The sequence below is a fragment of the Salvelinus alpinus genome, chromosome 17 (assembly GCF_045679555.1).
Source record: "Salvelinus alpinus chromosome 17, SLU_Salpinus.1, whole genome shotgun sequence".
NCBI classification, from domain to species: Eukaryota; Metazoa; Chordata; class Actinopteri; order Salmoniformes; family Salmonidae; genus Salvelinus; species Salvelinus alpinus.
The window spans coordinates 43,148,498-43,176,089 of record NC_092102.1 but is presented as its reverse complement, the minus strand read 5'-3'; the positions used below and the strand labels follow the sequence as shown (position 1 = coordinate 43,176,089).

At 41.2% G+C, this 27,592-nt stretch overlaps 1 protein-coding gene across 1 annotated transcript in view; it reads right to left on the bottom strand.

Annotated features, from left to right (window-relative positions):
* The window catches only part of LOC139542994 (A-type voltage-gated potassium channel KCND1-like), an 80,476-nt gene that overhangs the window by 10,492 nt on the left and 42,392 nt on the right, over positions 1–27,592 (bottom strand). Inside the window, exons 3-4 of the mRNA XM_071349040.1 lie at positions 767–929; positions 402–485 (exon numbers count right to left, since the gene is read on the bottom strand). Coding sequence (XP_071205141.1) covers positions 402–485; positions 767–929 — 247 coding nt within the window. The remainder of the gene's footprint in view (positions 1–401; positions 486–766; positions 930–27,592) is intronic.

Sequence of the window (27,592 nt, the reverse complement as noted above, 5' to 3'; positions counted from 1 at the left end):
AGTTACAAGTTACAGTTAGTTACAAGTTACAGTTAGTTACAAGCTCCAGTTAGATACAAGCTACAGTTAATTACAAGTTACAATAAATGATACCATGGCAACAAAACTGTCTCCTGAACAGAAAAAGCTTCAGAGCAAAAGCTTTAGTGTTATTTTGTTTCATCACAAGGCTGGACAAGTGCTTGATCTTATCAGTCCATCCCAGCACTTTGGAGCCTCTGCTAAAAGCATTAATGTAGGTATATTTAACCTTTTACTATTCACTCTTCCCTATTGTGTTGAACATACTTTAGATTAAATACTGTATTCTGTACATTTGAAATCCAAACGTGAACACGTGAAATAACCTGGATTGTCTGTATATGACCATAAGGTAACATTTGTTCATGTGAATTCCTCACCTGCAATCCCCCATCCTCTTTGTGTTGCAAGAATGCATTGGTGGCCCCTTTTTTAGCCATTCGAATCCTTGCCTGACGCACTTTCTGGAGAATGGAAAAGAATTGGACAGAAATGCCTGTGTCAGCACTTGTTCCACATACAACCCAGTGAGCAATATCTGGGGAATAGAAACCAAACTCCCATTTCACAAGACAGTGTGTTTCCTCGTAGCTTTACAATAGGCTTTTTTGCCTGACAAGCGCACCTTGTTATGTGAAGGCAGATTGCTCCTACTTATTTATCACTCATATCACGCGATACAGCAGAAGAACAACAATGTGACACACACATGATAAGAATGACATCCCGCCTCTCTCTCTCTTACCTGCTGTGCCCTCATCTTATCTGCCCGTTGGTTCTGGTGGTAGATCCTTGCGAAGTTGGAGACTATGACAGGCACAGGTAGAGCAATCACCAGCACGCCACTGAGGGAGCAGATGGAGCCAAATATCTTGCCCGCTATGGAGTCTGGAACCATGTCTCCATATCTGAAAACAGCGACAACAAGCCAGCGGGGGGTTAATGTGAGCAACGCTTCTCTCGGGTCATTACGGGGACTAGTGCGACGGAACAGTTGTATCTCAACATCACAGTATAGACAGACAGAAAGAGGTACAAACCAACGGCTGTGAGTGTAAGCGTGTCAATCGTCCTGCCTTGAATTTCAAACAGTTAAATAAAAAAGAAATGTGGCAGAAATAGATGGCAATTACAGCACTCTACCACCAGTGAGAAAACATATTCAAATTGGAAACTCATAGGGTGAGAAGAGAATGAAATCAACTGAAGCATTCTCTTACTACTGACTCACTGTGTAGTGAGACTTCAATACTGTATATGTGTAGTGAGACTTCAATACTGTATGTCCATTGTGACAAGTCTTCACTGTGCATGTATGAACATTTTATTTATAATACATTACTTGTCAAAATTCAGAAACTTATCTTTGTAATTGAACACCTCATTAAAGAAAGGCTGATTAGGGAGTGTACGTTGTTTATAATAAGGGTTACCTGTACAAAATCAGACCTCTCTGAAATGAGAATGGATGGCCCTCCCTTTAGCAAAATATATTCTAACTAAACCTTCCCTGAACGCTTAAAAAAAAAAAAGTGAACATCACCTATACCCAAAAGAATAATAAAAACATAAAGTGGATAGCAGAGAACATAACTACCACTTACCCTCACTTCTTGGACAGACCAGAAACTTCGTCCTGTAAGCATTACAACGCATTCATTTTGCACAGGGCTGCGGACCAGAAGGTTGTGGGCTATCAGACCACAGTACACAAAAGTAGGGATGGAAATATATTTTTTATAATAAAAAGAATTGCATGAATCTATCATCGTATTTGCAGGTCTGAGATTTATTTTTTATGCCTTTTATAAAAATGTCATGCAATTCTATGTCATTTCACATGACTAGACACATTAGCAGAATACCACACAAATTACCAAAACTTCAAGCTAAGAATGGACAGAGAGAGAGGCCGATGAGTTAATCTTATCATATTTCTCCAATGCCAAGTAAGCGTGTCTTGTTTGCAATGAAACGGTCCCTGTTTGCAAATAATTAAATCTGAGACGTCATTATGCATGGTATTTTAAAAAGTTAGTTTTCTTATTTAACCAGGCAAGTTGATTAAGAACAAATTCTTATTTACAATGACGGCCTACCGGGGAACAGTGGGTTAACTGCCTTTTTCGGGGGCAGAACGACAGATTTTTACCTTTTCAGCTCGGGGATTCAATCCAGCAACCTTTCGGTTACTGGCCCAACAGTCTAACCACTAGGCTACCTGCTCTGTCTGTGGTGGAAAGGTGTAGGCCTACTGACGCAGAAAAATGAAGCTTTGACTGCTGGCTACTCTTCTTCTGTGGTTTAACCCAACGAGAGAAGGTCACAAGTGTTTCCCTAAAAGTTGTATTGGTTTAAACATCTATTTTTACAGAAAGTTAATAGCGCAATCAATTGATAGCGACAGAATTAGATTACTTTCCAAGCAAAGTACATTTTTGTCTCCTTGGCTATAAAAGATTGTAGCTCAGCCAATGAACGTCATAGAAACGTAACACAGGTTGTAGCTCAGCCAATGAACATCATAGAAACGTAACACAGGTTGTAGCTCAGCCAATGAACGTCATAGAAACATAACAAAGGTTGTAGCTCAGCCAATGAACATCATAGAAACATAACACAGGTTGTAGCTCAGCCAATGAACGTCATAGAAACATAACACAGGTTGTAGCTCAGCCAATGAACGTCATAGAAACATAACACAGGTTGTAGCTCAGCCAATGAACGTCATAGAAACATAACACAGGTTGTAGCTCAGCCAATGAACATCATAGAAACTTAACAAAGGTTGTAGCTCAGCCAATGAACGTCATAGAAACATAACAAAGGTTGTAGCTCAGCCAATGAACATCATAGAAACTTAACAAAGGTTGTAGCTCAGCCAATGAACGTCATAGAAACATAACACAGGTTGTAGCTCAGCCAATGAACGTCATAGAAACATAACACAGGTTGTAGCTCAGCCAATGAACGTCATAGAAACGTAACAAAGGTATCCCCATATGAATTCAGTCACCTCTTTCCTGGGTATTTTACAGCTTGTTTCTAGCATAAAGCATCACGGACAAAATCGCTGTTACCGATCACGTTATATAATTGGATCTGTTTAATTTCAGCACCACAATGTAAGTTACTAGAATCTGGCTTACTGTGAGGTCAATAACTCCGATAAATATATCATGGGAAAGAAACATATTGTTTTTATAAAAATATATATTATAGTATTAGCAAGCTATCAAAGTTGACCTCCGGTCCTCCTTCTCATCTTTACACGCTCTCTCTCAAACTGAACAGAACATAGGCTAGTCTTCGCACACGATATAGAACTTTTTGGACGAATATATATTTTTTAGGAAGAAGCCTTTGACTGTCCTCCTGAACTGCCACTATAGGCCTACATAGCACAGCCATTGGTTAGGTAGCACAAAAAAAAGTTTTGATCAGGAAGAGCAGAACGTGGCACAGGGTTAGAATTAGGGGTTCAACAAGGGTTCTTCTAAGATCCTCAAAGTTCTTTGAAGAACCTTGGTGTTCTTGACGATGAAAATTGCCCCCAAAAGGTTCTTCCAAGAACCCTATAGGAGGTGGGGTTCATCGAGGAACCTCCTTAGTTGGGGGGGTTCTTGCAGGAACCTAACTGCCCAACTGAAACATTTGGATTTGAAAGAACAGCAGGTGCAGGAACTTAACTGAAAAATGTAAGGATCTCAATTTAAGGTTTGTCCCTTGTACGATCTAAATTGATATTGTTTTCTAATGACACCATCAATCTTTACATATTTGCTCAAATCTTTCTAAAACAGAAAATGAACACAATTCAATGGATATCAATCAACAAAGAGGTAAGAATATGTATGCTATAAGAATATGTTGAAGGCTAGCTGTATTGGGTGCAGATGACTGAACTGCTCACTTTTGTGTCTGTAGGTATACGAGGAGGCATAAAAAGGTATGTCAATTGGCAATGTTACGCAGATACCATGAACCATCTTCTTCCCTTAACTCTTCAATGAAAATGGACAAGGTATGTCCACAAGGTATGTCCACAATACCGTTTTTTTCATTCTTATTTACCACAAAAACCAAGGTATGAATATTGTTGAGTGCATGTTTTGTTGATCATCTGTATAATTAAACATTTTTGGATTCACAGACATCACCCTCCCTACACCTCTGAATATAACAGGAAACCTGTTCGATCACCATGCACTGTAAAATCATTCTGGCTGTGGATACGGAGAACATCAACACATTAACATCAACACACCAGAGGATATGTCCATTGGACTTGGGGCTCTGCTGGGAGTTTACCTCATATTGGGATTTTTTTATTCTGCTTTGCCACTAAAATCATAATAAACACCGACAACTAAAATGTTGTGTTATTGTTGTTATTGTTATGCATATTATTATTAATAATAATAGGGGAGGGGGGTAGTTAAAACATTTACCCCAAAAGGTTCTTCAAAAGGTTATTCCAGGATAAATCAAAAGGGGTTCTTTGAAGAACTTATAGGGGTTCCCTAACAGGTTTAATGTGAAGAACCCCTAAAGGATACTCCAGGAATCTTTTATTTTTAGAGCGCATTGCAGTATGTAATGCAGCTTAGTTTTATTTACACCATCCCAGCAGCTTCTCCGAGCATGCGCTTTGTATAGCCTAGCCTACAGCCTATAGGCTATGGATCATTTGATTGAGACCACACTAAATAGCCTATAGGCTATGGATCATTTTACTGAGACCACACTAAATAGCCTATAGGCTATGGATCATTTTACTGAGACCACACTGAATAGCATATAGGCTATGGATCATTTTACTGAGACCACACTAAATAGCCTATAGGCTATGGATCATTTTACTGAGACCACACTAAATAGCATATAGGCTATGGATCATTTTACTGAGACCACACTAAATAGCCTATAGGCTATGGATCATTTTACTGAGACCACACTAAATAGCCTATAGGCTATGGATCATTTTACTGAGACCACACTAAATAGCATATAGGCTATGGATCATTTTACTGAGACCACACTAAATAGCCTATAGGCTATGGATCATTTTACTGAGACCACACTAAATAGCCTATAGGCTATGGATCATTTTACTGAGACCACACTAAATAGCATATAGGCTATGGATCATTTTACTGAGACCACACTAAATAGCCTATAGGCTATGGATCATTTTACTGAGACCACACTAAATAGCCTATAGGCTATGGATCATTTTACTGAGACCACACTAAATAGCATATAGGCTATGGATCATTTTACTGAGACCACACTAAATAGCCTATAGGCTATGGATCATTTTACTGAGACCACACTAAATAGCATATAGGCTATGGATCATTTTACTGAGACCACACTAAATAGCATATAGGCTATGGATCATTTTACTGAGACCACACTAAATAGCATATAGGCTATGGATCATTTTACTGAGACCACACTAAATAGCATATAGGCTATGGATCATTTTACTGAGACCACACTAAATAGCCTATAGGCTATGGATCATTTGATTGAGACCACACTAAATAGCATATAGGCTATGGATCATTTTACTGAGACCACACTAAATAGCCTATAGGCTATGGATCATTTTACTGAGACCACACTAAATAGCCTATAGGCTATGGATCATTTTACTGAGACCACACTAAATAGCATATAGGCTATGGATCATTTTACTGAGACCACACTAAATAGCCTATAGGCTATGGATCATTTTACTGAGACCACACTAAATAGCATATAGGCTATGGATCATTTTACTGAGACCACACTAAATAGCCTATAGGCTATGGATCATTTGATTAAGACCACACTGAATAGCATATAGGCTATGGATCATTTTACTGAGACCACACTAAATAGCATATAGGCTATGGATCATTTTACTGAGACCACACTAAATAGCATATAGGCTATGGATCATTTGATTGAGACCACACTAAATAGCATATAGGCTATGGATCATTTTACTGAGACCACACTAAATAGCATATAGGCTATTGATATTGTGTGCCCAGCGGAGAATCAGAGACGAGGGGCAGCATCGGGCACACATCGATATATAGCCTAACAAGCAACTCAATCTAAAACACAGAGAAATATTGACATTTCATCAATTACAAATGACATGACCCTCCCCAGGACTAGATCTTAACAATACTAAACCCTCCCCAGGACTAGATCTTAACAATACTAAACCCTCCCCAGGACTAGATCTTAACAATACTAAACCCTCCCCAGGACTAGATCTTAACAATACTAAACCCTCCCCAGGACTAGATCTTAACAATACTAAACCCTCCCCAGGACTAGATCTTAACAATACTAAACCCTCCCCAGGACTAGATCTTAACAATACTAAACCCTCCCCTTGACTGAAATGGAAAAAGCATGACCCTCCCCCATGTCCCTCCATGTAACCATGCTGTACATTTCCATCCATCCCTTATCATGACTGAGAATGATCACGCCAGAACAGTTAAGAAAAATATTTCTGTGTCTCTCCTTCACTCTCACTGAACACACACGCGCGCGCACACACTTTTTTCCACTTTCTCTTAGCACATGCTATCAGGCACACAAGTTGCTGGTGGTTGCCTGATGAAGTACACCATCTGGCCTCTGATTGGCATAGTTCGTTCCATTGATCACTGGTGCTGAGTTGAGCGACTGTTGAAAATAAATAAAAGTGGAGGGGTGTCAGAAGCCAGGCAGGTGTGGTGGAGACAACATTTCCCACATTCATCATAGCCATTGCAGTGCATTGGAGGAATATGCCACCTGATTTCTGATCAGCAAGCTGTCCCATTAAAGTAAGGCCTACCCTACATAGAGAAGCTGTCCCATTACAGTAAGGACTATCCCACAAAGAGAAGGTGTCCCATTACAGTAAGGCCTGCCCTACATAGAGAAGCTGTCCCATTACAGTAAGGCCTACCCTACATAGAGAAGCTGTCCCATTACGGTAAGGCCTACCCTACATAGAAAAGCTGTCGCATTACGGTAAGGCCTGCCCTACATAGAGAAGCTGTCGCATTACGGTAAGGCCTGCCCTACATAGAGAAGCTGTCGCATTACGGTAAGGCCTGCCCTACATAGAGAAGCTGTCGCATTACGGTAAGGCCTGCCCTACATAGATAAGCTGTCCCATTACAGTAAGGCCTGCCCTACATAGAGAAGCTGTCCCATTACAGTAAGGACTACCCTACATAGAGAAGCTGTCCCATTACAGTAAGTCCTACCCTACATAGAGAAGCTGTCCCATTACAGTAAGGCCTACCCTACATAGAGAAGCTGTCCCATTACAGTAAGGACTACCCTACTGTACATAGAGAAGCTGTCCCATTACAGTAAGGCCTACCCTACATAGAGAAGCTGTCCCATTACAGTAAGGACTACCCTACTGTACATAGAGAAGCTGTCCCATTACAGTAAGGCCTACCCTACTGTACATAGAGAAGCTGTGCTCCAACAGGGAAGGGGGCTGCTGTCAGAGACAAACACTACAAACCCCGGTAACCCTTTATTTGGATAGATGGTTTGTAGATGGTTTGTAGATGGTCAATAACTGTCAACCACATTTCAACTTACTGTCCACTAACCCTAACCTTAACCCATACCCTAACCCTTATTATAAACCTAACCCTAGCAAGCAGTCGCTTATCAACATACAGTCTCTTGAGCCTCCCGAGAGGCGCCTCAGTCTAAGGCACTGCATCGCATTGCTAGCTGCGTCACTACAGATCCTGGTTCGATCCCAGGCTTTGTCGCTGCTGGCCGCGACCGGGAGACCCATGAGGCGGCGCACAATTGGCCCAGCGTCGTCCAGGTTAGGGGAGGGTTTGGCCAGACGGTTTGTCCTTGTCCCATCACGCTCTAGCGACTCCTGCGGCAGGCCAGGCGCGGTGCACGCTGACACGGTCACCAGGTGTACGGTGTTTCCTAAGACACATTGGTGCGGCTGGCTTCTGGGTTAAGCGAGTATTGTGTCGTGTTTCGGAGGACACACGGCTCTCGACCTTCAACTCTCCCAAGTCCGTACAGGAGTTGCAGCGATGGAACAAAACTGTAACTACCAATTGGATACCACGAAATTGAGGAGAAAAAGGGGTAAAAAAAATTAAATAAACATTTATAATAAATGCACAAAGAACTCCATACAGTAAGACACATATGGCAGCTGTGGCACTGTCAGTTCCTTGGAGCAGCAACAATCAGACCACATAGTGGTACTACAGTATGTAACAACAATCAGACCACACAGTGGTACTACAGTATGTAACAACAATCAGACCACATAGTGGTACTACAGTATGTAACAACAATCAGACCACATAGTGGTACTACAGTATGTAACAACAATCAGACCACATAGTGGTACTACAGTATGTAACAACAATCAGACCACACAGTGGTACTACAGTATGTAACAACAATCAGACCACATAGTGGTACTACAGTATGTAACAACAATCAGACCACATAGTGGTACTACAGTATGTAACAACAATCAGACCACACAGTGGTACTACAGTATGTAACAACAATCAGACCACATAGTGGTACTACAGTATGTAACAACAATCAGACCACACAGTGGTACTACAGTATGTAACAACAATCAGACCACATAGTGGTACTACAGTATGTAACAACAATCAGACCACACAGTGGTACTACAGTATGTAACAACAATCAGACCACACAGTGGTACTACAGTATGTAACAACAATCAGACCACATAGTGGTACTACAGTATGTAACAACAATCAGACCACATAGTGGTACTACAGTATGTAACAACAATCAGACCACACAGTGGTACTACAGTATGTAACAACAATCAGACCACATAGTGGTACTACAGTATGTAACAACAATCAGACCACATAGTGGTACTACAGTATGTAACAACAATCAGACCACACAGTGGTACTACGGTATGTAACAACAATCAGACCACATAGTGGTACTACAGTATGTAACAACAATCAGACCACATAGTGGTACTACAGTATGTAACAACAATCAGACCACACAGTGGTACTACAGTATGTAACAACAATCAGACCACATAGTGGTACTACAGTATGTAACAACAATCAGACCACACAGTGGTACTACGGTATGTAACAACAATCAGACCACATAGTGGTACTACAGTATGTAACAACAATCAGACCACATAGTGGTACTACAGTATGTAACAACAATCAGACCACACAGTGGTACTACAGTATGTAACAACAATCAGACCACATAGTGGTACTACAGTATGTAACAACAATCAGACCACACAGTGGTACTACGGTATGTAACAACAATCAGACCACATAGTGGTACTACAGTATGTAACAACAATCAGACCACATAGTGGTACTACAGTATGTAACAACAATCAGACCACACAGTGGTACTACGGTATGTAACAACAATCAGACCACATAGTGGTACTACAGTATGTAACAACAATCAGACCACATAGTGGTACTACAGTATGTAACAACAATCAGACCACACAGTGGTACTACAGTATGTAACAACAATCAGACCACATAGTGGTACTACAGTATGTAACAACAATCAGACCACACAGTGGTACTACAGTATGTAACAACAATCAGACCACATAGTGGTAGTACAGTATGTAACAACAATCAGACCACACAGTGGTACTACGGTATGTAACAACAATCAGACCACATAGTGGTAGTACAGTATGTAACAACAATCAGACCACATAGTGGTAGTACAGTATGTAACAACAATCAGACCACATAGTGGTAGTACAGTATGTAACAACAATCAGACCACATAGTGGTAGTACAGTATGTAACAACAATCAGACCACACAGTGGTACTACAGTATGTAACAACAATCAGACCACATAGTGGTAGTACAGTATGTAACAACAATCAGACCACACAGTGGTACTACGGTATGTAACAACAATCAGACCACATAGTGGTACTACAGTATGTAACAACAATCAGACCACACAGTGGTACTACAGTATGTAACAACAATCAGACCACATAGTGGTAGTACAGTATGTAACAACAATCAGACCACACAGTGGTACTACGGTATGTAACAACAATCAGACCACATAGTGGTACTACAGTATGTAACAACAATCAGACCACATAGTGGTACTACAGTATGTAACAACAATCAGACCACACAGTGGTACTACAGTATGTAACAACAATCAGACCACATAGTGGTACTACAGTATGTAACAACAATCAGACCACACAGTGGTACTACAGTATGTAACAACAATCAGACCACATAGTGGTAGTACAGTATGTAACAACAATCAGACCACATAGTGGTACTACAGTATGTAACAACAATCAGACCACATAGTGGTACTACAGTATGTAACAACAATCAGACCACATAGTGGTACTACAGTATGTAACAACAATCAGACCACACAGTGGTACTACGGTATGTAACAACAATCAGACCACATAGTGGTACTACAGTATGTAACAACAATCAGACCACACAGTGGTACTACGGTATGTAACAACAATCAGACCACATAGTGGTACTACAGTATGTAACAACAATCAGACCACATAGTGGTACTACAGTATGTAACAACAATCAGACCACACAGTGGTACTACGGTATGTAACAACAATCAGACCACATAGTGGTACTACAGTATGTAACAACAATCAGACCACATAGTGGTACTACAGTATGTAACAACAATCAGACCACACAGTGGTACTACGGTATGTAACAACAATCAGACCACATAGTGGTACTACAGTATGTAACAACAATCAGACCACACAGTGGTACTACGGTATGTAACAACAATCAGACCACATAGTGGTACTACAGTATGTAACAACAATCAGACCACATAGTGGTACTACAGTATGTAACAACAATCAGACCACACAGTGGTACTACGGTATGTAACAACAATCAGACCACATAGTGGTACTACAGTATGTAACAACAATCAGACCACATAGTGGTACTACAGTATGTAACAACAATCAGACCACATAGTGGTACTACAGTATGTAACAACAATCAGACCACATAGTGGTACTACAGTATGTAACAACAATCAGACCACATAGTGGTACTACAGTATGTAACAACAATCAGACCACACAGTGGTACTACGGTATGTAACAACAATCAGACCACACAGTGGTACTACAGTATGTAACAACAATCAGACCACATAGTGGTACTACAGTATGTAACAACAATCAGACCACATAGTGGTACTACAGTATGTAACAACAATCAGACCACATAGTGGTACTACAGTATGTAACAACAATCAGACCACATAGTGGTACTACAGTATGTAACAACAATCAGACCACATAGTGGTACTACAGTATGTAACAACAATCAGACCACACAGTGGTACTACGGTATGTAACAACAATCAGACCACATAGTGGTACTACAGTATGTAACAACAATCAGACCACATAGTGGTACTACAGTATGTAACAACAATCAGACCACACAGTGGTACTACGGTATGTAACAACAATCAGACCACATAGTGGTACTACAGTATGTAACAACAATCAGACCACACAGTGGTACTACGGTATGTAACAACAATCAGACCACATAGTGGTACTACAGTATGTAACAACAATCAGACCACATAGTGGTACTACAGTATGTAACAACAATCAGACCACACAGTGGTACTACGGTATGTAACAACAATCAGACCACATAGTGGTACTACAGTATGTAACAACAATCAGACCACATAGTGGTACTACAGTATGTAACAACAATCAGACCACACAGTGGTACTACGGTATGTAACAACAATCAGACCACATAGTGGTACTACAGTATGTAACAACAATCAGACCACACAGTGGTACTACGGTATGTAACAACAATCAGACCACATAGTGGTACTACAGTATGTAACAACAATCAGACCACATAGTGGTACTACAGTATGTAACAACAATCAGACCACACAGTGGTACTACGGTATGTAACAACAATCAGACCACATAGTGGTACTACAGTATGTAACAACAATCAGACCACATAGTGGTACTACAGTATGTAACAACAATCAGACCACACAGTGGTACTACAGTATGTAACAACAATCAGACCACATAGTGGTACTACAGTATGTAACAACAATCAGACCACATAGTGGTACTACAGTATGTAACAACAATCAGACCACACAGTGGTACTACGGTATGTAACAACAATCAGACCACATAGTGGTACTACAGTATGTAACAACAATCAGACCACATAGTGGTACTACAGTATGTAACAACAATCAGACCACACAGTGGTACTACAGTATGTAACAATCAGACCACATAGTGGTACTACAGTATGTAACAACAATCAGACCACACAGTGGTACTACAGTATGTAACAACAATCAGACCACACAGTGGTACTACACTATGTAACAACAATCAGACCACATAGTGGTACTACAGTATGTAACAACAATCAGACCACATAGTGGTACTACAGTATGTAACAACAATCAGACCACATAGTGGTACTACAGTATGTAACAACAATCAGACCACATAGTGGTACTACAGTATGTAACAACAATCAGACCACATAGTGGTACTACAGTATGTAACAACAATCAGACCACACAGTGGTACTACGGTATGTAACAACAATCAGACCACATAGTGGTACTACAGTATGTAACAACAATCAGACCACATAGTGGTACTACAGTATGTAACAACAATCAGACCACATAGTGGTACTACAGTATGTAACAACAATCAGACCACATAGTGGTACTACAGTATGTAACAACAATCAGACCACATAGTGGTACTACAGTATGTAACAACAATCAGACCACATAGTGGTACTACAGTATGTAACAACAATCAGACCACACAGTGGTACTACGGTATGTAACAACAATCAGACCACATAGTGGTACTACAGTATGTAACAACAATCAGACCACATAGTGGTACTACAGTATGTAACAACAATCAGACCACACAGTGGTACTACGGTATGTAACAACAATCAGACCACATAGTGGTACTACAGTATGTAACAACAATCAGACCACACAGTGGTACTACGGTATGTAACAACAATCAGACCACATAGTGGTACTACAGTATGTAACAACAATCAGACCACATAGTGGTACTACAGTATGTAACAACAATCAGACCACACAGTGGTACTACGGTATGTAACAACAATCAGACCACATAGTGGTACTACAGTATGTAACAACAATCAGACCACATAGTGGTACTACAGTATGTAACAACAATCAGACCACACAGTGGTACTACGGTATGTAACAACAATCAGACCACATAGTGGTACTACAGTATGTAACAACAATCAGACCACACAGTGGTACTACGGTATGTAACAACAATCAGACCACATAGTGGTACTACAGTATGTAACAACAATCAGACCACATAGTGGTACTACAGTATGTAACAACAATCAGACCACATAGTGGTACTACAGTATGTAACAACAATCAGACCACACAGTGGTACTACGGTATGTAACAACAATCAGACCACATAGTGGTACTACAGTATGTAACAACAATCAGACCACATAGTGGTACTACAGTATGTAACAACAATCAGACCACACAGTGGTACTACAGTATGTAACAACAATCAGACCACATAGTGGTACTACAGTATGTAACAACAATCAGACCACATAGTGGTACTACAGTATGTAACAACAATCAGACCACACAGTGGTACTACGGTATGTAACAACAATCAGACCACATAGTGGTACTACAGTATGTAACAACAATCAGACCACATAGTGGTACTACAGTATGTAACAACAATCAGACCACACAGTGGTACTACAGTATGTAACAATCAGACCACATAGTGGTACTACAGTATGTAACAACAATCAGACCACACAGTGGTACTACAGTATGTAACAACAATCAGACCACACAGTGGTACTACAGTATGTAACAACAATCAGACCACATAGTGGTACTACGGTATGTAACAACAATCAGACCACACAGTGGTACTACGGTATGTAACAACAATCAGACCACACAGTGGTACTACGGTATGTAACAACAATCAGACCACACAGTGGTACTACGGTATGTAACAACAATCAGACCACATAGTGGTACTACGGTATGTAACAACAATCAGACCACATAGTGGTACTATGGTATGTAACAACAATCAGACCACACAGTGGTACTACGGTATGTAACAACAATCAGACCACATAGTGGTACTACAGTATGTAACAACAATCAGACCACATAGTGGTACTACAGTATGTAACAACAATCAGACCACACAGTGGTACTACAGTATGTAACAACAATCAGACCACACAGTGGTACTACAGTATGTAACAACAATCAGACCACATAGTGGTACTACAGTATGTAACAACAATCAGACCACATAGTGGTACTACAGTATGTAACAACAATCAGACCACATAGTGGTACTACAGTATGTAACAACAATCAGACCACACAGTGGTACTACAGTATGTAACAACAATCAGACCACACAGTGGTACTACAGTATGTAACAACAATCAGACCACATAGTGGTACTACAGTATGTAACAACAATCAGACCACATAGTGGTACTACAGTATGTAACAACAATCAGACCACATAGTGGTACTACGGTATGTAACAACAATCAGACCACATAGTGGTAGTACAGTATGTAACAACAATCAGACCACATAGTGGTACTACAGTATGTAACAACAATCAGACCACATAGTGGTACTACAGTATGTAACAACAATCAGACCACACAGTGGTACTACAGTATGTAACAACAATCAGACCACACAGTGGTACTACAGTATGTAACAACAATCAGACCACACAGTGGTACTACAGTATGTAACAACAATCAGACCACACAGTGGTACTACAGTATGTAACAACAATCAGACCACACAGTGGTACTACAGTATGTAACAACAATCAGACCACATAGTGGTACTACAGTATGTAACAACAATCAGACCACACAGTGGTACTACAGTATGTAACAACAATCAGACCACATAGTGGTACTACAGTATGTAACAATCAGACCACATAGTGGTACTACAGTATGTAACAACAATCAGACCACATAGTGGTACTACAGTATGTAACAATCAGACCACATAGTGGTAGTACAGTATGTAACAACAATCAGACCACATAGTGGTACTACAGTATGTAACAACAATCAGACCACATAGTGGTACTACAGTATGTAACAATCAGACCACATAGTGGTACTACAGTATGTAACAACAATCAGACCACATAGTGGTACTACAGTATGTAACAATCAGACCACATAGTGGTACTACAGTATGTAACAACAATCAGACCACATAGTGGTACTACAGTATGTAACAACAATCAGACCACATAGTGGTACTACAGTATGTAACAACAATCAGACCACATAGTGGTAGTACAGTATGTAACACACTAATATTCTCAACAGGTTGCCCATTTGACAACATTCTGTAGGTACAATAACAAGCATGAACATATTGGGATCTGCATACCTAAACAACCAATCGCTGTTACAGTAGCATATTGATTCAGAAAATATTGATACAAGTCGAATACTGTCGGATGCATACGACCATAAAAGGTACAAATAAAAATATATAGGAACACACAAACATATTTGATTTACTGCTGAAATTGTAAGCTACTTGTGGACTCCTCAAGGCATACAGCCTTAGAAACTAAGATGCTATCTGGAGCTTAAGATGGTTCTTCAGCTGTCCCCATAGGATAACCCTTTTAAGGAACCGTTTTGGTTCCAGGTCCAACCATTTTGGTTGCAGGTAGAACTATTTTGGTTTCCATGTAGAATCCTTTCCAAAAAGGGTTCTACCTGGAACCAAAAAGGGTTCTCCTATGGGGACAGCCGAAGAACCCTTTTGGAACCCTTTCTTCTACAGTTGAAATCAGTCCTGGATAACTGCAGGGGGAAACAGAGTGCTGAGAAAGATTACTCTACAATTGATAGGAAAGCTAATGGAGTTACTTGGGACTGGGGACATTGGTAAACCAACCAAGCCCTTTAGATTGGCACCATTTGAAGCCTTTCTCATACTGTAGTTATTGCAACACACCATAATCATGCTTAGGAGCTTCAGCCATTTACAACCATCTCAGTAGTTGTAATAGCACTGTAAAGGTAGAGCTGCAGCAGATATGGTTGTTCAGTAATATTAGTAGAATTAGTACTGGCATTTGGTTTAGTATGCTGATACTGTACATGAAACCTGTATATCTTCATTCAGGACAGAATTGACATGCTCACAGCCAAACTCACACGTCTTATTAAACAAGTCATCTATCATAAGCAAATGGGACTTTATGAAGTATAAGAAACGGTACATATTTTTTTACTGCAGATTCATTCAAATCCATCCTAGGTCTGATCCTAATAAATTCCACAGCTAACTGTTTTCCCTTTGAAATAAAAAATAGATGACTGTGAGCAACGTTTTACCTGGTTGCAAGTTAGCGAGGAAACAAAGCGACCAGACCATACCCGGAAGAATAATTCTCAGAAAGCCCATAACACAAAGTGTTTGCTCAAATCCTGCCTGCTGCCTGCTTCTAATGGGAAGACACTGCCTATTGTTGCATTCCCTGCTCCCCTTTCTTCAATAGCCCTTAAGGGGCTCTGCGCTCCCTGGACCAATCAACATCAACCCCAGCCTCTAATCTCCACACTGGAAAACATCAAAATGATCGAAAGGAATGATATCTGCAGATGGCTCTGGGTTCAACGATATACATAGATCTGTAGAAAGATGGTCATTAACATAATTGTCTCTCTATGTGCTACGAATGTTAATGCTCATTGATATCATGCTATGAAAGCTATACTGCATAATTGCAAACCATATCAATTTTAACAAGGGAATATTTACATTCGATTGAACACAGGCATTAATATTATTAAAATGAGAATTTGATATGAAAACCAGAAAACTACTGTACACAGGCAGGCGATCAGTATCAGCGTATCTGTGTTTTCTTACACAGCAATATCCATGTGTTTCTCATCAGTATTATGAGCTCTTTAATTTGCCCATAATAGAATAATGTCTTAGACGGATGTCTCCCCCCCTGTGTGAAAGAGCGATAGAGAAAGAGGAGAGAGAGAGAGAGAAAGAGGAGAGAGAGGGAGAAAGAGGAGAGAGAGAGAGAAAGAGGAGAGAGAGAGAAAGAGGAGAGAGAGAGAGAAAGAGGAGAGAGAGGGAGAAAGAGGAGAGAGAGAGAGAAAGAGGAGAGAGGGAGAGAAAGAGGAGAGAGGGAGAGAAAGAGCGAAAGAGAAAGAGAAAGAGAGAGAAAGAGAGAGAGAAAGAGAGAGAGAAAGAGAGAGAAAGAGAAAGAGAAAGAGAGAGAAAGAGAAAGAGAGAAAGAGAAAGAGAGAGAGAAAGAGAAAGAGAGAGAGAGAGAGAGAGAGAGAGAGAGAGAGAGAGAGAGAGAGAGAGAGAGAGAGAGAGAGAGAGAGAGAGAGGAGAGAGAGAGAAAGAGGAGAGAGAGAGAAAGAGAGAGAGAAAGAGAGAGAAAGAGAGAGAAAGATAGAGAAAGAGAGAGAAAGAGGATAGAGAGAGAAAGAGAGAGAAAGAGAGAAAGAGAGAGAGAGAGGCAGCCTGGCCTAGATGTGGTTCCAGAAAAGGGTCAAGGAATGTTTGTCAGTAGTTAACATGTAAGATTGAGTAGAGAGGAGTGAACCGAAAAATTTAAAAAGACTGTTAACTCCTCTTTTTTTTTTAAACAGCCCTCCTGGTAAATGCTTCACAAAATTCCTTTTGAACATGTATTTTAAGGTCAGCTATTATTTCTATGGCTACCCAAAATGCTTGGCAGCCATGTGAATACTTGTGCTTTTCAGATGAAACACCATTAGCACACTGCATCGCTTTATGCCTGTCTCTTTACAATCAAGGCATGATATTTGGCTGCTTGAAGGAGAGGTTTTGTCCATGATCCATGTATCCAGGCCAAAGGCTGTTTTCATGTCTAATAGCAGTGCCATATGTTACACGTCAGTGGAGGATGCTAAAGGGGAGGACAGCTCATAATAATGGATGGAACAGAGTAACGAAATGACATGAACGGAAACCGTATGTTTCATACCATTCCACTGATTCCACTCCAGCCATCCCCACTAGCCCGTTCCTCACCAATTAAGGTGCCACCAACCTCCTGTGTTGCACGGCAAGCCTGAGAAAAAACTCCCAACTGTGACTAAGAGGTTTGATTCAAACAAGCCACATCCAGCGTTCTCATAGGATGATCCGAACCTAAAATATTAGAAGAAAAGTTCATGAAGTGACCACAAACAACAAGTCCATTGTGCTGAAGTCACCCAAGTTGAACCTACCGTCTAAGATCAGGAGTCTCACCTAATCAATACTGACTATCACATAATATGTATGGAACTGATATGGACTTGTGAGTTGTGAGTGGAATGGTGATTGTGTGCGGCAGCTGTGATTGGTTTAACACTGGTCCACTGTACATGATAAACAGCTGCTATGGTTTCCAAACTCTTTTGGCCCGTGATCTCATTTTGATATAAAAAAAAAATGGAGACTCCACCATGTAAAAACAAAAGGTGATGTAATCAATGGCCAATGTTGACTTTTTTTATTGGGGCTATGACAGTCTATTACAAATGAGTCTGTCAGTACTTTTGACAGCGTTTCAATCTAAAGGAAGTATGGTCTTGAGAAGTTCAGAAGATCATCAGGCAATCATTTTGTATGATCTTCTGTGTAGAGAAGACTTTGATCATTGATGATGTTCTTTTTCCCTCAGTCTAATTTAGTACCTGGTCTTGTCCACTCTGTTCTAATGAGTCCTGCTCGTGAGGATTGTAGAGGGTAAAAGAAGATGTATGTTCATGTGAGTCTTATCTTTCAGTGATGGGGTCAGAACATTTTGTAGCTTAAACCATTCTAAAAGGTAGAGCCACATTTGTAGGAATAAAACAGAAACCGCCCTGTTCACTACAACCACATCTAGCAGCTAACAAAGGTTAATGATGTAACCCCTGTTCTATGAACCAAGCACAGAGTTTCTTTCGCGACCCCATTTTCACATCAATTGATTGGACAGGATTTGGAAAAGCACATAGCTGTCTATATAAGGTCCCACAGTTGACAGTGCAAGTCAGACAAAAAGCAAGCCATGAGGTCGAAGAAATTGTCCACAGAGCTCCGAGACAGGATCGCGTCGAAACACAGATCTGGGGAAGGGTACCAAAACATTTCTGCAGTATTGAAGGTCCAAGAACACAGTGGCCTCCATCATTCTTAAATGGAAGAAGTTTGGAACTACCAAGATTCTTCCTAGAGCTGGCCGTCCGGCCAAACTGAGCAATCAGGGGAGAAGGGCCTTGGTCAGGGAGATGACCAAGAACCCGATGGTCACTCTTACAGAGCTCCAGAGTTCCTCTGTGGAGATGAGAGAAACTCCTTGATGGACAGCCATCTCTGCAGCGCTCCACCAATCAGGTCTTTATGCTTGAGTGGCCAGACGGATGCCACTCCTCAGTAAAAGGCACATGACAGCCCCCTTGGAATTTACCAAAATGCACCTGAAGGACTCTCAGACCATGAGAAACAAGATTCTCTGGTCTGATGAAACAAAGAATGAACTCCAAGAGGACCTCAGACTGGGGCGAAGGTTCACCTTCAAACAGGACCACAACCCTAAGCACACAGCCAAGACAATGCAGGAGTGGCTTCGGGACAAGTCTCTGAATGTCCTTCAGTGGCCCAGCCAAAGCCCGGACTCAAATATCTCTGGAGAGACCTGAAAAGAGCTGAGTAGCGACGCTCCCCATCCAACCTGACAGAGCTTGAGAGGATCTACAGAGAAGAATCGAAGAAACTCTCCAAATACAGGTGTGCCAAGCTTGTAGCATCATACCCAAGAAGACTCAAGGCTGTAATCACTGCCAATGGTGCTTCAACAAAGTACTGAGTAAAGGGTCTGAATACTTATGTAAATGTGATATTTATCGATTTGCAAACATTTCTAAAAACTTGTTTTTACTTTGTCATTATGGGGTATTGTGTGTAAATTGATGAGGGAAAAATGTGGAAAAAGTCAAGGGGTCTGAATACATTTTGAATGCACTGTAAGGTCTTGATTCACTCAAATCAATTAGAAAGCCGAAAGATAAAAAATCTTCCTTAGGATACAGTGGTTCATTGAAAATCATCAGCCACAATAGGTACCCTTCCCTCTGTAGACATGAGTCTAGCGGGGTTAAGAGTTGGACCTGTAACCAAAGAATCCTCGAGCCGACTAGGTCAACAATCTATTGATGTGCCCTTGAGCAAGGCATTTTCTCCTCCTGTAAGTCGCTCTGGATAAGAGTGTCTGCTAATTGACTGTAAATGTAAACATGACAAGGTGACTAAAGTGGGAGCACAAGACATCAATGCAGAGTGATACTGTATGAGAATGTTGACTGTGTTGGGTTATTGCATCTATGGACCAATATAAATGACTTTACATTATCCTCAGAAAACAGATTACATCCAGTTCTGTACTGATGGAGATAAAGTGAAGAAAAACCTTTCCGTTTTCTCAGTGAGAAAGTTGTGGATGAAGTTCTCCTTTGTGTTTGTTTGACTGTTTTACACTCCAGAGATAAGGAATCCAAATACTGAACTGCACCGTTAAGTGAGTTAACAAAACAGCCTGAAGGAGATTCATTCAAAACAAACTCTTCTCCTCTTTTTCACAGGTTTATCTAAATGCTTCCCTTGAGCGAATAGACACTTTTTACATTCAATAAGCCATCTTGACATGCTGCTCATTGAGGTGTTGACACTACAAACTAGATAATTAGGTCAAAGGGCTTCATTAGCTGAGCACAATTTGCAGGATAATTTATTAAAATGAGTGAAGCTAGATCTCATTCAGGATCCTTTATTAAAAACAGTGAATCTAGATCTAATTTGAGGAAGAACATTCTGTATTGCCACTGCAGAATATACACAAATTCCACATAGTAGCACAGAGAGAATGTGTTATTCCACTCCTGGGATTCCACATAGTAGCACAGAGAGACTGTGTTATTCCACTCCTGGGATTCCACATAATAGCACAGAGAGAATGTGTTATTCCACTCCTGGGATTCCACATAATAGCACAGAGAGAATGTGTTATTCCACTCCTGGGATTCCACATAATAGCACAGAGAGAATGTGTTATTCCTCCCCAGAGGGATCAACTGAAGGCCTCTGAAATAAAGAGTTACCACATGTGACAAGGATGGAACACTGTACACAACAACAGTGGTTGTAGTGAATGACCTCATAAAAAGACGTACCGTACAGTGTGTCATCATGTATGAAAAGGTCAATCAGTTTACTGATGACACACTGTACGTCTTTCTCATGCCGTCATTCACTACAACTACTGTCATGTGCTGTACTGTACGTATCCTTAACATACACCTGAATCTTCCCCCTGAAGCTCTGAAGCTCAGCATCCTCAGCCACATAAAGCATGACTATGACGTGTGTACCTCTACATTCCAATGTCTGCTGTATGCCAGGCCTTGGACGGGCACAACATTCCATTTGAGGCCATTCTTGAAGCACTCTCATTCCATTGTAAACGTCACTCTACAGGGAACACAAATGATGAAGACTAATTACAAACAATAATACCAAATAAATATATATATGTCCATTTCATAATCTGAAAAACAGAACTGTTCCTCAATGGGTGTTTTAATTTTCTAACAAAAGCAATAATGCATCTGCAAGATTTCATAATCTCCCTTCCTCCTTCCCCTCCTCTTCCTCCATCTACTTAAACTTACAGACTTGGTTCATCATTTTGTTTCAGAGCTGTTTTTGTCTCAAAATGTCATATTAATACCAGTTTTAGAAATATGCTTGCCTGTTTATAAAGGTATGCTTGTTGAGGTGTCCACCAGTCTTAATAAACCTTTCCAACACTAGAGGGGACTACATAGCTAACCATTATATCACCTGCACAGGGGCTTCATATCTGCATCTCAGTGGTTTGGAATAAGTATTGTCATATTAATACCAGTTTTAGAAATATGCTTGCCTGTTTATAAAGGTATGCTTGTTGAGGTGTCCACCAGTCTTAATAAACCTTTCCAACACTAGAGGGGACTACATAGCTAACCATTATATCACCTGCACAGGGGCTTCATATCTGCATCTCAGTGGTTTGGAATAAGTACCCGCACCTCATTATGGCTGAAATGATTTTAGTGTGCAAGAGCTCTCATGATAAATAATGGACAGACACAATGCAGGCAGTTGTACCATATTTGCTTTTAGCCTTGCCCTTCAAGGTGCCTCTGTTTAAAAAGGGAAACGCAACCCAAGCCGACTGCGTCTATTGGCTTCAAGCCCAGGGCGAGGGACTGAGAGACTGCAGCATCGCTGTCAGACTAGACCGGGACCAACACGCTATTTCAGACCAAGGACAATCTACATATATTACTACAAATATCCCCAAGATATGGATATACAATCAAGAAAACGAAAATGATACAGACAAGTCACTGACAGTCTGGCTGTAACAGATCACGTTTTAATGGAACTTTATTCAGAGGATGATCATTTTTGTTCTTTACCTTTTAATATTTAATCTGGAATGTTCTACCATCATACCCAGAGCATTTGGTCTCCATAGCGCTAAAGCTGATGACGTCATAAGTTACAGTATAAGTAGGCTACTTCGCTCAGCACAACCGAGCTTCATTGCTTGCTTTCATAAACTCATGATTTTGCTCTGTCTTTAGCAGGCTAACTCTTTTCAAAATGATTGTGGCTTTGAAGTAAATATTGAAGAACTGGTAACAGATACTCAACTGGAATCTAATGACAAAGAGAAAAGGCCTCCAGAAGAGTTTTGACGGACGGATATGACAGATAACTACATTCTTACGGTGTTTTCACACCTGCTCCCTTACAGACAATCTTTGTGCATTTTTTTGTGCAGTGTGAACACTCCAAAGGAACCCCTTAAAACGAGTCCCTGAAGCGAACCGAATTGAGACCATCGTGAGATGGCAATGTGCAGGGCCGGCTGTAGCTTTGTGGGGGCCCTAAGCAAGATTTGGTTGAGCAAACAGCTCATTTCCTGCAATTCTAACCATTTGGCAATGGGGTAGAATCAAAACAAATTGTATTCATCACATGCTTCGTAAACAACAGCTGTGGACTAACTGAAATGCTTACTTAAATTTTTTCAGTTTTAAAGCAAATTTCCTGCAATTCTACTAATTTTGCCAATACTTATTCCATGTTAATGATATCTGAGAGATAGTGACTAACAAAATCAATGTGGGCCCCCTGGAGGTCAGGACCACCGGGCACATGCCCTGCATGACAGGTCGGTATGTGGCCTAGATTACTACACGTTTTAGATAGCTAGCTAGACTAATTTACCAATCTGAAAACTGGTAGCTGACATGGCTAATTGAGTGACTGTGAGTGATTGACATAAAAATATAAACATTTCTGATGCAGAAGCAAAATTGTGTATTTTACAATTCTAACTCTCAACAGTAAGATACTTTTTGGGGGGGCAGGGGGGTTAAATTATGTGCAGGTTTTTGAATATTGATTATTTTTATTTTACCTTTGTTTAATGAGGCAAGTCAGTTAAGAACAAATTCTTATTTACGATGACGGCCTACCCCGGCCAAACCCTCCCCTAACCCGGACGACGGTGGGCCAATTGTGCACCGCCCTATGGGACTCCCGATCACGGCAGTTGTGATACAGCCCGGGATCGAACCAGGGTCTGTAGTGACACCTCTAGCACTGAAATGCAGTGCCTTAGACTGCTGCGCCACTCAGGAGCTAGTGATTAGTGAATGTCAAGGATGCACAAAAATGCTAAAAAAAAAATCTTCTGATTATTTATTTGCAATATGTGATCTATATGCTAAGAGAGCTTCTTAAGCTGTTAATTCGATTGTGGGATTTGAATAGTGTCAGAAGACAACAACATATTTGGTGAGAATCACAACATAGGGTACAAAATCTATTCTAGCTCTTAAAAGGCCAGTAGCCTACATTGGGAGTACAATGTTCAATTACAGCATTATAAAAACTGCAGTTATTCTTCTGCTATTTATTCTCTTACCAATAATATTTAGATGTTAATAGCATCTTCTGATTACAATTATTATGTCTCATCTTTTTGACAAAATGTAAGTATGTAGTATATCTAGCTGTCCGATAACACGTTCTGATGGAATGGTTTGTCCTGCACTTTGTAAAAACCCAGAGTTCATTGAGTGAATGTTAGAAAAAAGATCATGGTTCCTTTCAAAACATAGCAATGTGAATGCAAAGAGGACTCGGACCACAAAAAAGGAGAAGTTAATTGGCAAAAGAGTTGAGTCCTCATTCAAAGGCAGTGACGGTGTGAATACAAAGAGAAGTGAGATATTTTAGTATATCACAGTTCCATCCGTTTCGTTACCAAAGCCCCATATACTACCCATCACTGCGACCTGTATGCTCTCGTTGGCTGGCCCTCGCTTCATACTCGCCGCCAAACCCACTGGCTCCAGGTCATCTACAAGTCTCTGCTAGGTAAAGCCCCGCCTTATCTCAGCTCACTGGTCACCATAGCAGCACCCACCCGTAGCACGCGCTCCAGCAGGAATATCTCACTGGTCACCCCCAAAGCCAATTCTTCCTTTGGCCGCCTTTCCTTCCAGTTCTCTGCTGCCAATGACTGGAACGAACTGCAAAAATCCCTGAAGCTGGAGACTCATATCTCCCTCACTAACTTTAGGTACCAGCTGTCAGAGCAGCAGAACAGATCACTGCACCTAGCCCATCTGTAAATAGCCCATCCAACTACCTCATCCCCATACTGTATTTATCTTGCTCCTTTGCACTCCAGTATCTCTACTTGCACATTCATCTTCTGCACATCTACCATTCCAGTGTTTAATTGCTATATTGTAATTACTTTGTCACCATGGCCTATTTATTGCCATACCTCCCTTATCCTACCTCATTTGTACACACTGTATATAGACTTTTTCTACTGTATTAGTGACTGTATGTTTGTTTATTCCATGTGTAACTCTGTCTTGTTTTTTAAAATTATTATTATAATTTTTTTTAATCCCATTTTCTCCCCAATTTTCGTGGTATCCAATCGCTAGTAATTACTATCTTGTCTCATCGCTACAACTCCCGTACGGGCTCGGGAGAGACGAAGGTCGAAAGCCATGCGTCCTCCGAAGCACCACCCAACCAAGCCGCACTGCTTCTTAACACAGCGCGCCTCCAACCCGGAAGCCAGCCGCACCAATGTGTCGGAGGAAACACCATGTACCTGGCCCCCTTGGTTAGTGCGCACTGCGCCCGGCCCGCCACAGGAGTCGCTGGAGCGCGATGAGACAAGGATATCCCTACCGGCCAAACCCTCCCTAACCCGGACGACGCTATGCCAATTGTGCGTCGCCCCACGGACCTCCCGGTCGCGGCTGGCTGCGACAGAGCCTGGGCGCGAACCCAGAGACTCTGGTGGCGCAGCTAGCACTGCGATGCAGTGCCCTAGACCACTGCGCCACCCGGGAGGCCCAACTCTGTGTTGTTGTATGTGTCGAACTGCTTTGCTTTATCTTGGCCAGGTCGCAGTTGTAAATGAGAACTTGTTCTCAAATAACCTACCTGGTTAAATAAAGGTGGGAATTATTATAATATTTTTTTTTTGCTACTTCTACCCCAGAGTTCACTTTAAAGAGGACTGAGATCGGTTCTTTTAAAGAGGACTATAAATGAAAACCTTGGAAAAAGGGGTTCCAAAGGGGATCCTCACCTGTCTCCATAGGAGAATCCTTTTTGATTCCTGGTAGAACCGTTTTTGGTCTCAGGTATAAGTTCAATGTAGAACCCTCTGTAGAAAGGGTTCTCCATGGAACCCAAAAGGGTTCAACCTGGAATCAAATGCGTTCTACCTCCAACCAAAAATGGTTCTTCAAAGGGTTCTCCTATGGGGACAGCCGAATAACCCTTTAAGGTTCTAGATATAACAATTCTTTCTAAGATTGTATCCTTCTCTGTGTACCTGCCTGCACCTCTACCCTCCTCTCCAGACTGTGTACCTGCCTGCCACCCTACCCTCCTCTCCAGACTGTGTACCTGCCTGCCACCCTACCCTCCTCTCCAGACTGTGTACCTGCCTACCCCTCTACCCTACTTTCCAGACCTCCTGTTCTCACTCAGCTCTTTAAGACATTGACGTTATTATCTGAGTGTGGTATCGAGACAGGAATCCATCCTATAGTCTAGGTAGGACAGCAGCGAGGGGCAGAGACAGAGAGAGAGAGGGGCAGGGTACAGAGAGAGCGAGAGCAACAGAGAGACAGACAGAGAGACAGAGAGACAAACACAGGGAGACAGAGAGACAGAGACAGAGAGACAGAGAGAGACAGAGAGACAGAGAGAGAGCGAGAGCGCAGAGAGACAGACAGAGACAGACAAAGAGAGACAGACAGAGACAGACAAAGAGAGACAGAGAGAGAGAGAGAGAGAGCGACAGAGAGAGACAGAGAGACAAACAGAGAGACATAGAGACAGACACACAGAGACAGACACAGAGAGACAGAGAGAGACAGACAGAGAGACAGAGAGAGAGAGGAGGAAGAGAGAGTAGTGAAGGTAAAAAAGTAAAGAGCAGAGAAATGGACACCAGCTAAATGGAAAGTTGTAGTGATAATAAGGAAAGGAGGTGTGAGTGCCGGCTTGTCAGGACGCCAGAGGTGGAAGTGGAAGAGGTGGGCCAAGGACAAATAAAAGGGTAAGGAAGAGGAAGTCCAGGAGAGGTCAAGGAAACAAGAGGAGCATGGGGGAACAGGCTGATGATCAAGAGGACACCAGTGAACATGCTGATAAAAGGAGCAGGGCCTTGAGATAGAACATAAAACCTGTACACAACCCCAGAGTGGCTGTTTGTGACCATGTCAAAGGGCTCAGGTGGAATGTTGTGGCTCTCTAAGCAGGAAGGGCATTCTAAATGCCCCCTATGCTCCAATGGATAAGGAGTCTGCTATTTAGAGGAGTCAGTCAGTGTGCCAGGGGATCTGAATGTCCTGGAAGTACACAGTGTAGACAATGTGTACATTCATTGTGAGTGAATACTCTAATGCGGATTACAGAAAGTCATTAGGCAAGAATAATAATAACAATGACTTTAATCTTTGCATGGCACTCAAAGTACTCTATATAAAACAGAAAACTAAGTAAATCCCAAATAAAAGATTATCACCATTTATTTACCTCTAATTAGATGTTGCTATCTCCCATTTTCATTTTGAGTTTGAGGTGACCATTGCCCTCAGGGATAACTGTACCAAAATGTTAGATCAATCAATGCAGACCCATTGAAGTTAAATGAAACCTGATGGACTATACACTAAACAGAGGTTCAATAAGCT